This window comes from Ranitomeya imitator, chromosome 8 (genome assembly GCF_032444005.1).
Source record: "Ranitomeya imitator isolate aRanImi1 chromosome 8, aRanImi1.pri, whole genome shotgun sequence".
Lineage (NCBI taxonomy): Eukaryota > Metazoa > Chordata > Amphibia > Anura > Dendrobatidae > Ranitomeya > Ranitomeya imitator.
This window is the reverse complement of record NC_091289.1, coordinates 121,186,503-121,202,708: the sequence shown is the minus strand read 5'-3', so window position 1 is coordinate 121,202,708 and position 16,206 is coordinate 121,186,503. Positions and strand designations below refer to the sequence as shown.

General features: G+C 44.2%; 1 protein-coding gene across 1 annotated transcript in view; it reads left to right on the top strand.

The window, feature by feature from the left end:
• The window catches only part of LOC138647934 (fibronectin type III domain-containing protein 7-like), a 46,907-nt gene that overhangs the window by 14,623 nt on the left and 16,078 nt on the right, over positions 1-16,206 (top strand). Inside the window, exons 5-7 of the mRNA XM_069737313.1 lie at positions 8,667-8,927; positions 9,173-9,439; positions 13,629-13,883. Of these exons, the coding sequence (XP_069593414.1) occupies positions 8,667-8,927; positions 9,173-9,439; positions 13,629-13,883 (783 nt within the window). The remainder of the gene's footprint in view (positions 1-8,666; positions 8,928-9,172; positions 9,440-13,628; positions 13,884-16,206) is intronic.

Here is a 16,206-nt window from a genome sequence, read left to right as displayed (position 1 = left end):
TCACTCAATTCTGAGGAAAAATTATGGAATCACCCTGTAAATTTTCATAACCAAAACTAACACCTGCATCAAATTAGATCTGCTCGTTATTCTGCATCTAAAAAGGAGTGATCACACCTTGGAGAGCTGTTGCACCAAGTGGACTGACATGAATCATGGCTCCAACACCATAGATGTCAATTGAAACAAAGGAGAGGATTATCAATCTCTTAAAAGAGGGTAAATCATCATGCAATGTTGCAAAAGATGTTGGTTGTTCACAGTCAGCTGTGTCTAAAATCTGGACCAAATACAAATAATATGGGAAGGTTGTTAAAGACAAACATACTGGTAGACCAAGGAAGACATCAAAGCGTCAAGACCAGAAACTTAAAGCAATAAGTCTTCAAAACCGGAAATGCACAACAAAACAAATGAGGAACGAATGGGTGGAAACTGGAGTCAGCGTCTGTGACCGAACTGTAAGAAACCGCCTAAAGGAAATGGGATTTACATACAGAAAAGCTAAACGAAAGCCATCATTAACACCTAAACAGAAAAAACAAGGTTACAATGGGCTAAGGAAAAGCAATCGTGGACTGTGGATGACTGGATGAAAATCATATTCAGCGATGAATCGCGAATCTGCATTGGGCAAGGTGATGATTCTGGAACTTTTTGTTTGCTGCCGTTCCAATGAGATTTATAAAGATGACTGCCTGAAGATCACATGCAAATTTCCACAGTCATTGATGATATGGGGTTGCATGTCAGGTAAAGGCACTGGGAGATGGCTGTCATTACATCTTCAATAAATGCACAAGTTTATGTTGATATTTTGGACACTTTTCTTATCCCATCAATTGAAAGGATGTTTGGTGATGATGAAATCATTTTTCAAGATGATAATGCATCATGCCATAGAGCAAAAACTGTGCAAACATTCCTTGAAAAAAGACCCATAAGGTCAATGTCAAGGCCTGCAAATAGTCCGGATCTCAATCCAATTGAAAATCTTTGGTGGAAGTTGAAGAAAATGGTCCATGACAAGGCTCCAACCTGCAAAGCTGATCTGGCAACAGCAATCAGAAAGTTGGAGCCAGACTGATGAGGAATGCTGTTTGACACTGATTAAGTCCATGCCTCAGAGACTGCAAGCTGTTATAAAAGCCAGAGGTGGTGCAACAAAATACTAGTGATGTGTTGGAGTGTTTTTTTGTATAATATTTTCCTCAGAATTGAGTGATTCCATAATTTTTCCCCTATGCTTGGTTAAAAAAAAGTAACCATTACTGACTACCACATTATTTGTTCTTGATTTCTTTTAGTGTTTCTTAAAGCCAGAAAGTTGCCATTTGAAATGACTTTAATTGTGTGCCATGTCTGTGATCTGCTTTTTTTTTCTACAAAATTAAACAACTGAATGAACATCCTTCAAGGCCGGTGATTCCATAATTTTTGCCAGGGGTTGTAGTAAAAAAGCAACAACAAAAAAACTGTGGGATTGCAATTTTTTTGCAATTTCAACGCATTTTGAATTTTTTTCCCGTTTTCCAGTACACGATTTGTTGAAACCAGTGGTGTTGTTCAAAAGCACAACTCATCCCGCAAAAAACAAGCCCTCACATGGCCATTTTGACAAAAAAATTATAATGTTATAGCTCTGCGAAGAGGGGGAGCAAAAAATGAAAATGCAAAACTAAAAATACCTTTGGTCATTAAGGGGTTAAAGGGCAGCTATTATCAGAAATTGACCTATTGTTTAAATCAGGTTTTTATGTTACATGTATTTTTTAATTATTTTTATGACAATGTTATTTTTCATGTGTGACCCCTGAGAGACCGGGGTACCCAGCACCGGACCAATGGGGTCTGTCTCTTGAGGGGATGTCACGGGTGGCTTGACCCGGTGCTGTGGCCTCAGGCAATGCACAGTGTAAAGGGTATCGTGAGGGAACAGGCACTTACTTGATCAGCAGCAGGTTCTCCCAGCGGTGATGATCCCAATCCTGGATAGATGGCTATTGTCCAAATGAAAGACTGAGGCACTGAAACGATTAACCAGTTTACTTTAACAAAAAAGGATTTACAACCAGTCCTGTCACCGGAGTCTGTATGGGAACTCTGAGTTACTTTGACCCTGCCGGGGTCTTCGCCTCTTATTGTACGCAATATCTGTGTGGCCCTGCTGCTGTATGTGAACTGGCTGCCGGCCCAATCTGTCCCCTCCGTGTCCTGGTTCGACGCGCAACCCGAGTCCTTTTATCGGCTTACCCCCTCCGGGAGTACCGCTGAACTCTGTGTCTGTTGCTGCGTCCGACCCTAGTGAAGCTGATATCACCTCACGTTTTTCCGGTTGCTGTATTATATGTAATGAATACAGCCACGGATCCGGTATCCGTCTTTGCGCCTGTTCTGGGTAGTGATTAATGCTACCCGGTTCTCACAATGTCCTTTTTCTCTATCCCTCTTCTCCTCAGGCCGGTGATTTGGGCCTGGAAACCGTCATAGGGCTGTTAGAAATTCAGCTGTATGACCTCTCACTTTCAGCTCCTTAGCCCAACTGCCCAACTGCCAGTTCTTCTCTCAGACCAGAATGGATCAAGGGGAGTCTCTGGAGCTCCCCCTTCTGGCCGGAGGAGGTAGTGCAGTCTTGCTATTTTAGTATTTGTATTCAGTGTCAGTAACTATATTTGTGGCAAATACCTCTAGGGGTGCCACACATGTCATCATTTTTTATAAAAAAAAACAAACAAACAAACAAAACCCCCAAATAAAATTAGTAATTTTTACACTGGCCACCTTTTTGAGACTCAGACTTCCTGTCATTTCAGGCTGAGTTTTCAGCAGGCTCCTTATCATCAGAGCTAGGATTACAATGAGTGGTATCACCTCTATGCACAGCTGTTAACATGGGATCCACCATTCATAATAGGTAGTCTCCCTGCCCCTTCACAGTGATCTTTGCACATGCTCATTAGATGATGCTTCAGTACAAAAGATGGGATGAGTCTTACCATTGTGGCTAATGTACATGTATCGTTTCCTGAAACAACAGAATGTTGGAGTCTAAAAAATTCTCAGTGGCCAAGTGAAAATTTCAAGATTTCTATTTTTTATGTTTAATACAAATTGGTATATGTAAGAAAAAAAATTCCAAAAATATTTAAAAAGTACATTTAACACAAAAATGTGATCTAATCAAGAGAATATTGTCTGATGATGGTGTCCCTTGTAGCCTGAAATTCTAGTTGTGTATAAGTCATGTATAACCAATGCCTCGTTATTCCTGGACATTCTGTGGGGCTACAGGAAGCAGAGGTATTTTTAGTGGGGGTCCGTACAGTGAAGAGGTGCTTATCTGCCCATTTGGTCATAGGCGGTCTTTGAAATATAGCTCAGAAAGCATAATACATATATCACAGTAAGTGTGCCGCATAAATAAAGCATTCCTGGTTGTGCCGTGTCCTAAAACCAGGCGACATCCGTAATATCAGTGTACTAGTTGTGCACCTCTTTAGCTATTTTGGTAGCCATGTTTGTGTGATACTTACTCGTAAACTTACTTGTCAAAGCCAAGGCGAAACGCGCGTTGGGTTTGTGGGGGTCCAACACCTGGGTATGTGATTTGTTCGGCATCTGACTGCTTTATTTATCCTCTATCTGCGCTATGACACTTTATTATGCACTGGCACGTTATGGGCTTAGTAGCTAGGTTATTCAATACTGTCATCCTTTATACCTTTTACTGCTACTAATCCGTGCCATTGGATTTAATTAATTACTTGCATAGCACTGAGTTCACTTTCTCCTCTTTATGGAGGAATCTTATTCTAATTATTTAATTTCTTTTCACTGGTGTCTTAATTAATTATAATTATATGGTATTTTTAATGTTTAATTTAAGCGCAGTAATATATTTGCATGTAAAAAAGGGAGTAAAGATCCCATACACAGGTATAAAAAGAACGTATAACAATCTTTATTTAACAAATATACAACATACAGACTGACTATACAAGGTTCAGAAACTGGTGCAAATACAGAGGACACAAACACTGTGGTAACACATGGGGCATAGTAAACGGATGGCCTCAGATGAAAGGTAATCAAACGTATCTCAATACTGTGCTGTAGGTTCTATATGGTATTAGATTATATGTAACCTGAACCGTAACTGACTACCAGACTCCACATATTGCCTGTCACATCTAGAATTAAATCATAACAAAAGTGGGAGGTACACCGTTCATCTTACCCGCGTACATGTGCCAGTGCGTGACGCCAGCAGCCCCGACGCGCGTTTCGCGTTGGGCTTCCTCGGGGGGCTGTGAAGGTATGTGTGTTTAGAGCGGTCATTTAAGTGCAGGGAGCACCTGTCTGCAATGATCGGCATGATTGATGGCGCATGCGCGGCAGTGTGCAGATCCGCCTATACCGCATCATATCCTGCTCTTCCTGTGGCGCGACAGGCAGAGGGAAATCCCTCATGACGTCTCAAGCCCGCCGCGTCACATCCTGAGGGCAGGAGAGGATGAGTCACGATTCCTGCCACACCACGCATGCGCTCTCACCTCGACCACCATTTTGGATAAGGGCAGAACCGCCCTCACATAAAGCGCTATAAAGGTGAAATATAAGAATATGAATTACATATAACTAAATCATATCACAGCGCCTAAAAATTTTTTTACACCTATGGTGGGAATACTAATGTGTATAATTAACTCGCCCTGTCATATCCCAAGAACAGAGGGGGAAGAAGTTGAGACTCTCCCCTCCTATGTCAGGGACACTACGGACGTCCTGAGGAGACTGGATGGGATGACGCTTGAATCTGATATGTTGCTAGTCACGGCGGATGTAGAGACACTTTACACCTCCATCCGCCATGACGATGGCTTAGAGGCAGCTTATATTTTTTTCTTGGGGCCAGCAGCATTGACCCGGAAGTTGGTGACCTGGTGTTGAGGCTCCTGCGATTCATCCTGACACACAATTTTTTTACTTTTAAGGACCGATACTACCTCCAGAACCGCGGTACAGCTATGGGGGCGGCGTGCGCGCCCTCCTATGCTAACCTCTTCCTGGGTTACTGGGAGAGGAGCATATTTCAGGGGGGTGCGTGCGCCTCCTCGCGGATTCTGGGGTGGTATCGGTACATAGACGATATTTTGTTTATTTGGCACGGCTCGGTGGAACAACTTAAAGGGAACCTGTCACCTGAATTTGGCGGGACTGGTTTTGGGTCATATGGGCGGAGTTTTCGGGTGTTTGATTCACCCTTTCCTTACCCGCTGGCTGCAATATTGGATTGAAGTTCATTCTCTGTCCTCTATAGTACACGCCTGCACAAGGCAAGATTGCTTTGCGCAGGCGTGTACTATGGAGGACAGAGAATGAACTTCAATCCAATATTGCAGCCAGCATGCAGCCAGCGGGTAAGGAAAGGGTGAATCAAACACCCGAAAACTCCGCCCATATGACCCAAAACCAGTCCCGCCAAATTCAGGTGACAGAGTCCCTTTAAATCGTTCATGCAGGATTTGAATCGCAATAGCCTCAACATCAGGCTCACATACAACTTCAGTTGTAGTGAAATATCTTTCCTAGATATACTGCTGTTGGTCCGAGAGGATGGCTATATACATACAGATGTCTTTAGAAAAGAAACTTCGGTCAATGCGCTCCTTCATGCCTCCTCATCTCATTTGAACTCCACGATTGGAGCTATACCGATAGGGCAGTTTCTCAGAATGAAGAGAATCTGCTCTACTGAGGAGGCTTTTGACAGACAAGCGGTGGACCTTGGGGAGAGATTCCGCGCACGCGGATATAGTAATAGGAGTATTAAACGTGGCCTCAACCGTGCTAAAAATCAGAAGAGGTGTGAACTTCTGTCCCAATCACACAAAAGAGAGAGAGAAGAGGGGAAAATTCGATACATCTCAACATATAACCACCAGTGGGGTCTGATGAGAAAAATTCTGAGCAGACATTGGCCAATTTTAAGAACTGAACCCACACTCACGAAATATCTCTCAGATGAACCATTGATGACAGCGAGAAGGGGTAAGAACCTAAGAGATATGCTGGTCAGAAGCCATTATACAACTAAAGCTCCGGCTATTTTTGGAGCCGGCAAACAAAGGTGGGGCTTTTTCCCATGTGGCGATTGTTTGGCATGCCGCAATCATGTTAGGGCAACATCGTTCACCTCGGCTGATGGCCAGAGAGAATTTAAAATCACAGACTATATAAGCTGTAGTACGACATTTGTCGTATATATGGCCAAATGCTCATGTGACCTGTCCTATGTGGGTCTTACCTCACGTGAACTCAGGGTTAGGACACGTGAGCACATAAGAGACATTATGGGGGCAGGAAAGGTGGACGATGTTGCCACACTAAAAACCATACCTCGCCACTTTCGTCTTCACCATGGATGTAACCCAAAAGAACTAAAAATTTTCGGCATTGATCATGTGAGAAGTGGGATCAGAGGGGGAGATCTTAAGCGGACATTAGCGCAACTGGAATGCCGCTGGATAACAACATTGGGCACCATGTCCCCACTAGGCCTTAATGAACAACTTAGCTTTACTCCATTTCTGTAGAAGTATCTGGGTCAGATTTTAGGTTCTCTGAGTTTTCTGGATTTTAATTTTGTGTGTTTTTTCATTCTTTATCTTTTAGTATTGTTGTTGTGTCGTTATATTTCGTCATCCACATATTCTCAGAGCGGTCATGGACTTCAGGACGTTATACGGGATCCCCTTGTCTTCATGCAAGATTTGAAGAAATCCAGGCTTTCATGGTCATGTTCACATGTCCATCATATTTTTATATTATTTTTGGCATTTTTTGATGCCTTTAATTATATATCTTTTTTGTGTATTTTTCTGTCGCCCTGTACTTTTAGGTATTTGTCTATTCTATTATAAATTGGACAGTTTATTATGTCACTTTCTGTAAATGTTTAATTTGTTTGCTATAATGTTTATCTGCCCAAGTCATATAGTTTCTCTAGGCAGAGTTATGTATGCAGATTTGCCCCTTATAGTGGGCGTTATCACTTTGCACGCTATCACTTTAAATTCCACTTTCCTCATATTAGAGGTTTGTGCGTTTGCACACTTAATGGTAGACATATAATAGCACTAACTGGTTCTTAATTCCACGTACCATGGCAGTCCTGGATTACCATTCTCTTCTTTAACTTGGCGATGGTGACATGTGCGCACAGGTATTATGATAGGATTCAGCCTGTATCGCCTCTCTCATAACCCCTCCCCTCCCGTTTTCATTTTCTTCCCCCTCTGTTCTTGGGATATGACAGGGCGAGTTAATTATACACATTAGTATTCCCACCATAGGTGTAAAAAAATTTTTAGGCGCTGTGATATGATTTAGTTATATGTAATTCATATTCTTATATTTCACCTTTATAGCGCTTTATGTGAGGGCGGTTCTGCCCTTATCCAAAATGGTGGTCGAGGTGAGAGCGCATGCGTGGTGTGGCAGGAATCGTGACTCATCCTCTCCTGCCCTCAGGATGTGACGCAGCGGGCTTGAGACGTCATGAGGGATTTCCCTCTGCCCGTCGCGCCACAGGAAGAGCAGGATATGATGCGGTATAGGCGGATCTGCACACTGCCGCGCATGCGCCATCAATCATGCCGATCATTGCAGACAGGTGCTCCCTGCACTTAAATGACCGCCCTAAACACACATACCTTCACAGCCCCCCGAGGAAGCCCAACGCGAAACGCGCGTCGGGGCTGCTGGCGTCACGCACTGGCACATGTACGCGGGTAAGATGAACGGTGTACCTCCCACTTTTGTTATGATTTAATTCTAGATGTGACAGGCAATATGTGGAGTCTGGTAGTCAGTTACGGTTCAGGTTACATATCATCTAATACCATATAGAACCTACAGCACAGTATTGAGATACGTTTGATTACCTTTCATCTGAGGCCATCCGTTTACTATGCCCCATGTGTTACCACAGTGTTTGTGTCCTCTGTATTTGCACCAGTTTCTGAACCTTGTATAGTCAGTCTGTATGTTGTATATTTGTTAAATAAAGATTGTTATACGTTCTTTTTATACCTGTGTATGGGATCTTTACTCCCTGTTTTTTGTAGGATTAATATGTTTGGAGTGTCCTGGTGACTAGTATATTGTCCAAAAAATATACGGGATGATTTCCCGTTACTTTTCTAAGTTATGTATCAGTGGAACTTGTTCTTATATATTTGCATGTAGCAATATTATGCTTATAGTCTTTTGCTGAATATATACAAATTGATTAATAACTTTTGTTGGTTTTTGTGATACACAGTTTGTTAGCATTATTTATGTATTTATTAATTTATATTACATATTTTTAATAATAATATGAATTCTATTCTGTGTATTCATTCTAACTTATTCTATGGAGTAAGTCTAATTTGAAAACCATACCCTTTGTAGAACCCTGTATTCCTTTTGCCACCGGGTGTTTATTTTTCCTTCTATGTCTGGTAATCATATGATATAAATATACGGTATTTAATATTTTTTATTTAATTATTTTGTCAATACATTTTTCGAACGTATCGGTGGTGTATTATATTTTTAGGCTTATATTATATTACTCGTAAATAAGTCACATATGACTTGCTGTTTTTCCAATAATCTAGTGCTGGGGTCTCCATCTGTCACCGTGGAATCTTCCGGCAGTGACTCGATCGGTGTGAGCTGGCATCCAGTGCCATCTGCTGTTTTGTACTCCGTTTCTGTGATGAGATCAGACGGATCTGGCAGCAGATGGAACCAAAACTCCACGGCTCTGTCCCTCAACTTCACCTCTTTGGATCCGGGCACCATATATACAATTAAAGTTCATGCATGGGATGCCAGAGGGATTCCGGGAGACGATATCACCTACAACCAAATAACACGTAAGGACAATATCACTGCCATTTTCATGCTAGGTAACTTATCCATCGTAACTTATTCTTCTTACAGTATGTGGATCACTCATACTATAAGTCAGTCCAACTCATTTCTAGACATCAGGGGTGCCTGGTATGTCTTTAGTTTCTAACCGCTGCCCTCCCAAGGCATACAAGTAATACTTAAAGCCCCACCTTTCCAAATAATGTATTTTGTATTTCAAGGTTATATTTTTATGGTGTTTTTTTAGGTCCACTCTCTCCATCTGATGTTCAGATTACATTCAACAGTGGATCTCTGGAAGCCACATTCTCTGTACCCGGGGCTGAAGCCACGGCCAACTATACCGTGCTTCTTTCCAGCGGAGCCACCAGTGAGGCCAGTGCCACCTGCACAATGTCAGGGTCTCCCTGTACTATCTCCTCTCTGCTTTGTGGCATAGAATATACAGTGTCTTTGGTAGCAAGCAATGAAGCTGGATCTACTCCATCTGCAAAGACCTGGAATCTCATGTCAGGTATGGACGGTATTTGTTTCCAGAATACAGGACGCAGAATCTATCCTGGAGACACACTCTGAACCTCCAAATATTGGGGGAGATTTATTACCAGCTTTGCAGCAGTGTACTAGTAGAAAGAATCATATATTTTGTCCCGCACAATATATGGGCCAAAATGTATAACCTTCTTCCCTTCACACCACTTTTCAAATCTGGTGAAAAAAGTGGACAAGACCAACAATTCTGGATTTCACATTGACACTTCATGTATATGTTTGCTCATGACAGGCATATCTATCTATTTGTCTCATATCTATCTATCTATCTATCTATCTATCTATCTCATATCTATCTATTTATCTATCTATCTCATATCTATCTATATATCTCATATCTATCTATCTATATCATATCATATCTATCTATCTATTTATCTATCTCATATCTATCTATATATCTCATATCTATCTATCTATCTCATATCTATCTATATCATATCTATCTATTTATCTATCTATCTATCTCATATCTATCTATATCATATCTATCTATTTATCTATCTATCTATCTATCTATCTCATATCTATCTATCTATCCATCTCATATCAAATTCAAATTCAAATTCAAATGAGCTTTATTGGCAGGACTAAGTACATGTTAGCATTGCCAAAGCATATGGTAAAAATACGGGGGTGGGGGAGGGGGGGCATATAGAGGTCCAGGGAATATCAAATTCCTTTTAGAGGATAGGGGATGTTTCCAGGGTGGGGTATAGGAGTCCATGACATATCGGGCTCTTTAGTCGGGGGATAGGGATATGTCCAGTGTTGGGGTACGGGAGTCCATGACATATCAGGCTCCTCTTAGTCTGTGGCAGGCACTGACATATTCCGCTGCTACGGCCACTGCACTTTCCTCTTCCCCCAGTATTATCGGCAGTTTCTCTTCCTCCTCCTTGGAGGTGAAATCTGGGAGGAGATCAGACAGCCTCTTGAAGTGAGTGTCCCTCACTGCGGAGTATTTGGGGCACCTCAGCAGGAAGTGGGCCTCATCCTCCACGGCCTCCTGGGGGCACTGCTGGCAGAGTCTGTTCTCTCGAGGCTTGTAGTTCTGTCGGTGCCGCCCGGATTCGATGAGTAGGCTGTGGGCGCTTAGTCTGTACCGGCTCAGGATCTGTCGATCTTTGGGGTTTTCTAGTTTCTCTAGATATGGGGCCAGTTTGTACTCCCTCTGTAGATTCCGGTATATTGTCAGTTTCTGGGATTTGTTTATGTCGTTCCTCCAGATGCTGAGATATTCCTCTTTGACTTTGTGTACCATTTTCTGGATTTCACCTTTTGTCAGGCCATGGAGGTTGATGGCTTGGTCAGACTGGCTTTGGGTACTTTTCCTTGGGAGGCTTCCTGAGGCTTCCTGGTGTAGGAAGGCTTTGTGATGGTAGGAGCTGGGACTGCTACTTTGTAGATGAGCCTTGAATGACAGCGCCTTCTTCTTTATTGCGATGTGTAGTGGGAATCTGCCCAGCTCTGCTCGGCAGGCGCTATTTGATGTGCTCCGATGGACTTGGAGAAGATGCTTGCAGAACTCTAGGTGGAATATTTCTGTCGGCCCAGCGTCCCACTTTGACCAGTTTGGGTATGAGACTGGGCCCCAGACCTCACTACCGTATAGAAGAATTGGGGCAATGATGGAGTCAAAAATTTTTAGCCATACGGTTACTGGTGCCTTGAGGTGGTACAGACGCCTTCTGATGGCATAGAAGGCTTTGGATGCCTTGTCTTTTAGTGACTCTATGGCTTGCTTGAAGCTCCCTGACTGGCTGAGTTCTAGGCCCAGGTAGGTGTACCTGTTGGTTTCAGTAAGTGGACGGTTGTCTATCTATCTATCTATCTATCTATCTATCTATCTCATAGCTATCTATATCTATCTATCTATCTATCTATCTATCTATCTATCTATCTATCTATCTATCTCATATCTGTCTATCTCATATCTATCCATCTCATATCTATCTATTTCATATCTATCATTTATCTATCTATTTATCTCATATCTATCTATCTATCTGTCTCATATCTATTTATCTATCTCATATCTATCTATTTATCTATCTCATATGTATCTATCTATCTGTCTTTTTTCGTAAGAACTGAACAAGCTGCACTAAATGTATTAAAAGGGATCTTTTAATAAAATCTGGCTCCATCATTTCATCCATAAATGTTTAATTTTGAATTGCTGCAGCCAGGTACCATGCGACTAGTCCAAGAGGCAAGTACGCAATATTTTCAACCTGCCCCACTAGTGACAGGTTTCTCCCTATACACCCATATAGGGAAAGACCTGTCACTCAAGGAGAGTGGGTGGGCGGAAGCCATCGGAAACTAGCCTTTTGGACTAGTCACTCACTCTTGTGGCATGGTCCCTGTCCAGATTTTATAAATGTTTGTTTTCTCTGTAGTGCTGCAGTGTTTCAGAGTAAGGCCAAGTTCACATGTTCAGTATTTGATCAGAATTTTACATCAGTATTTGTAAGCCAAAACCAGGAGTGGAACAAATAGAGGAAAAGTATAAGGCCGGGGTCACACTAGCGTATGGCATACGTTGCAAGAGCATCGGATGCAATATGCTAATGACCCTCGGCTCCTGTTCGCAGCAGAGCAGGAGCCGAGTATCATGCGTCTGTGCTCCAATTCTCGTACAGGGAGGATCGGAGCACAGCTGCGGAGGAGGCGGAGAAATGAATTTCTCCATCTCCTCCATTGCTGGGGTCCGCTTATAGCGCACATCACTCGAATGATATCCGAGTGGTGTGCGCTGTCTCACTCGCACCCATAGGCTTATTTGGGTGCGAGTGAGCCGAGAGTTTTCCTCGGTCCGAAACAATCGCAGCATGCTGCGATTGTCTCGGACCGAGGAAAACGGCCGACAAAAAGTCGGCTGGTGGGAGCGGCCCCATATGGTAACATTGGTCCGAGTGCAATGCGATTTTTTTATCGCATTGCACTCGGCCGTATTACGGTCTAGTGTGACCCCGGCCTAATAGAAACATCTGCACTACTGCTGTATTTATCCTCCTGGTTTTGGCTTACAAATACTGATGTAAAAAACTCACCAAATACTCAATGTGTGCACGTGGCCTAATGCATAGTCTATCTGGCTGATGTGATGGAGCCAGTGTCAGATTCATGCTGTCTGTGGTTAGAGCAGAATGAATCAGCTGTCAGGTTCTCTTTATGGGGCTGGCGCCTATTAACTATTTTTGCACATCTTACTACTGTAAGAATCATTATAAGGGCTCATTCCCACTTGCGATGCAATCGGAAGAGTGCAATCCAATAAAAAATCAGATTGCACTCGCCCCAATGGTTCCCTATAGGAAAGTTCACATCTGCGATTATTTTCTCATCCTTATTTGGCAAGCAAAAAACAATTGCAGCATGCTGTGGGTGAATCCGAGCATCAGATCACACGCACCCATATAAGTCTATAGGTGTGTGTGTGAAAACTCTCGCTGCACTCAGATATCACCCGAGTGCAGTGTGATTCCTGCCGGCAGCAGTGTAGATGGTGAAATTCATTTATCCATCTCTTCCAAAGCTGTGCTGTGATCCTGCATTGCAAGAGGATGGGGACACTGACACTCAGCTCACACTCGCAGCAGAGCAGGAGCCGAGGGTCATTAGCATATCGCATCCGAAGCTCTCGCCTCTGATGCTGTACGCTAATGGGACCCCGGCCTTGAAAACATCAATCTTTGTAAATCTCCGCAATGATCATAATCTTCCTAAGCTCTAAACACATTTGCATGTAACTAGTGATGAGTGAACGTTCTCTTATAAGGTGTTATCTGAACATGCTCGGGTGCTAACTAAGTGACTTTCGCATGCTCGAAAAATATGTTTTAGTTCCCGCGGCTGCATGTCTCATGGCTGTCTTAACAACTGCAACACATGCATTGATGGCCTGCTTGTTAGACAATCCCTGTATGTGTAGCAGCTGGCGAACACCCACGAGACATGCAGCCGCAGGGACTAGAACATATTTTTCGAGCATGCGGAAGTCACTCAGTTAGCACTCGAGCATGCTCAGATAACGCCTTATCCAAGAACGTTCGCTTATCAATGCATGCAACAAATTTGACCTTTATCATATTGTTGGGCTTTGTTGCAAATCTCTGATTCTAGCATCTGAACTTTCCTCGTAGTTCCCTGTGCCCCAAGTGGAATCTCTTTTGTGGAAGAGAACCCTGGCAACCTGACAGTTTCATGGTCTGGTGGAAATCTCTCTGAGTATTACGTTGTATTTGTGAAAAGTGATGACGGCTTTGAGGTTCACTGCAACACAACCCGGTCACCATGCTACTTCCCAGCCGAGTGTGGATTTATTTACTTCATGAGTGTCTTTGCGTATAATAGGGCAGGACAAAGCCCTCTGGTTGAGCTTCTTAACTACACCACAGGTAAATGCCACCAACATGGACATCAACTGATTCCCAGATGATTGTTTGGCGCCTCCACTCCACGGCGCCTGTCCCAATCTGTCCTTAATAGACCCTGTACTAATGCAGGTTCCCAGATGATTGTTTGGCGCCCCAACTCCGTGGCGCCTGTCCCAATCTGTCCTTAATAGACCCTGTACTAATGCAGGTGGGAAAACATATACAGTAGTTTTTAAAAAGAGATGAAATATAGGAATCCATATATATAATTGTCTAAGGGGTAGTTCCGTCTTTCTGTCTGCAACTTCCATAACGGAAATCCCGCGTCACTGATTGGTCTCGCCAGCTGCCTGTCATGGCTGCCGCGACCAATCAGCGATAGGCACAGTCCGATTAGTCCCTCCCTACTCCCCTGCAGTCAGTGCCCGGCGCCCGCATGCTCCCCTCCAGTCACCGCAGTCAGTGCCCAGCGCCCGCATGCTCCCCTCCAGTCTCCGCAGTCAGGGCCCGGCGCCCGCATGCTCCCCTCCAGTCTCTGCAGTCAGTGCCCGGCGCCCGCATGCTCCCCTCCAGTCCACGCAGTCAGTGCCCGGCGCCCGCATGATCCCCTCCAGTCACCGCAGTCAGTGCCCGCATGCTTCCCTCCAGTCACCGCAGTCAGTGCCTGGCATCTGCATACTCCCCTCCAGTCACCGCTTACACAGGGTTAATGCCAGTGGTAACGGACCGCGTTATGCCGCGGGTAGCGCATTCCGTAACCGCTGCTATTAACCCTGTGTGTCCCCAACTTTTTACAAGAGTAAAAAGATGTAATGTTAAAAATAATAAAAAAACAAAAAACCTGCTATACTCACCCTCCGTAGTCCGCTGAGCCGCGCGCGGCCTCCGCCATCTTCCGTTCCCATAGATGCATTGCGAAATTACCCAGAAGACTTAGCGGTCTCGCGAGACCGCTAAGTCATCTGGGTAATTTCACAATGCATCCTGGGAACGGAAGATGGCGGCAGCCGCGCGCTCACTGCCTGCGCCACAGCTTCGCTGGATTGGATCCCGGCAGGTGAGTATATAACTATTTCTTATTTTAATTATTTTTTTTAACAGGGATATGGTGCCCACACTGCTGTATACTACGTGGGCTGTGTAATATACCGCGTGGCTGCTATATACTACCTGGCCAGTGTTAGATGCTATGTGGGCTGTGTTATGTACTGCGTGGGCTGTGCTATATATTACGTAGCCAGTGTTATATACTGCGTGGGCTATGTAATATACTGCGTGGCTGCTATATACTACCTGGCCAGTGTTATATACTGCGTGTGCTGTGCTATATATATTACGTGGCCAGTGTTATATACTGCGTGGCCTGTGTTATATATTACGTGGCCAGTGTTATATACTGCGTGGCCTGTGTTATATATTACGTGGCCAGTGTTATATACTGCGTGGCCTGTGTTATATACTACGTCGCCTGTTATATACTGCGTGGCTGCTATATACTGCGTGGACTGTGTTATATAGTACGTGGGCTGTGTTATATACTGTTTGGGCTGTGTTATATATTGCGTGGCCTGTATTAACGCATCAGGGATTCTACAATATGTATGTGGAGCGCCCCCAGACACAGGGCCACGAGTTCTCGGTACCGGGCCTCTCTGGTTCGGTTCTGAGGCTGTCACAGTGGCTAGACCCGGCCCGCGACCCTGCTAAGGGGCGTCCAATAAAGGTGGTGCACTCTGTCAGGGGTTCGTGACGCCAACTGTTGTGTTCGGTCAGGGTGACCGACGCTGCTGTGGGGTCCACTGGGGTGATGGAATAGCAGCTGGATGGTATACCTTCCCACAGGTGAAGTAGGTCCCCAGGGCTTGCCAGTAAGGTAGATGGTGATGGTGTGAGGAACAGGCAATAACGAGGACACAAGGTTGCAGTCTCTTTACCGAAGACTTCAGGATCCTCAATCCAGAGCACGTTTAACAGGGCTATCAGAGACCGGCCGGCCTGATGGGCACTTCCAGAGTTTCCCTCGCAGATGGAAATCGTTGCCCACCACTAGCGCCTGTGTGTTGTAGTCCTACCCTGCTGAGCATTCGGAATAGTCCTCACAACTGCTGTTCTCATTTGTCGTTCTCTACAGCTCTCTCTCTCTTTAGTTCCAGATGTTGCTAGTTTCTCGTCCCCCAGTATGTTTTGGCTAGGACGCACCCGTATGACGGGAAGGCCTGGAGGTCTTCCGGGACCCTAGAGACGCCCCTCTCCCACTGTTGCCCCCTATGTCTTCTTAGGAAATTTAAGGTAGACAGCCAACCTCTAATTAACTGTCCTGCGGAGTTTGAAGTAAGGCCTAAAG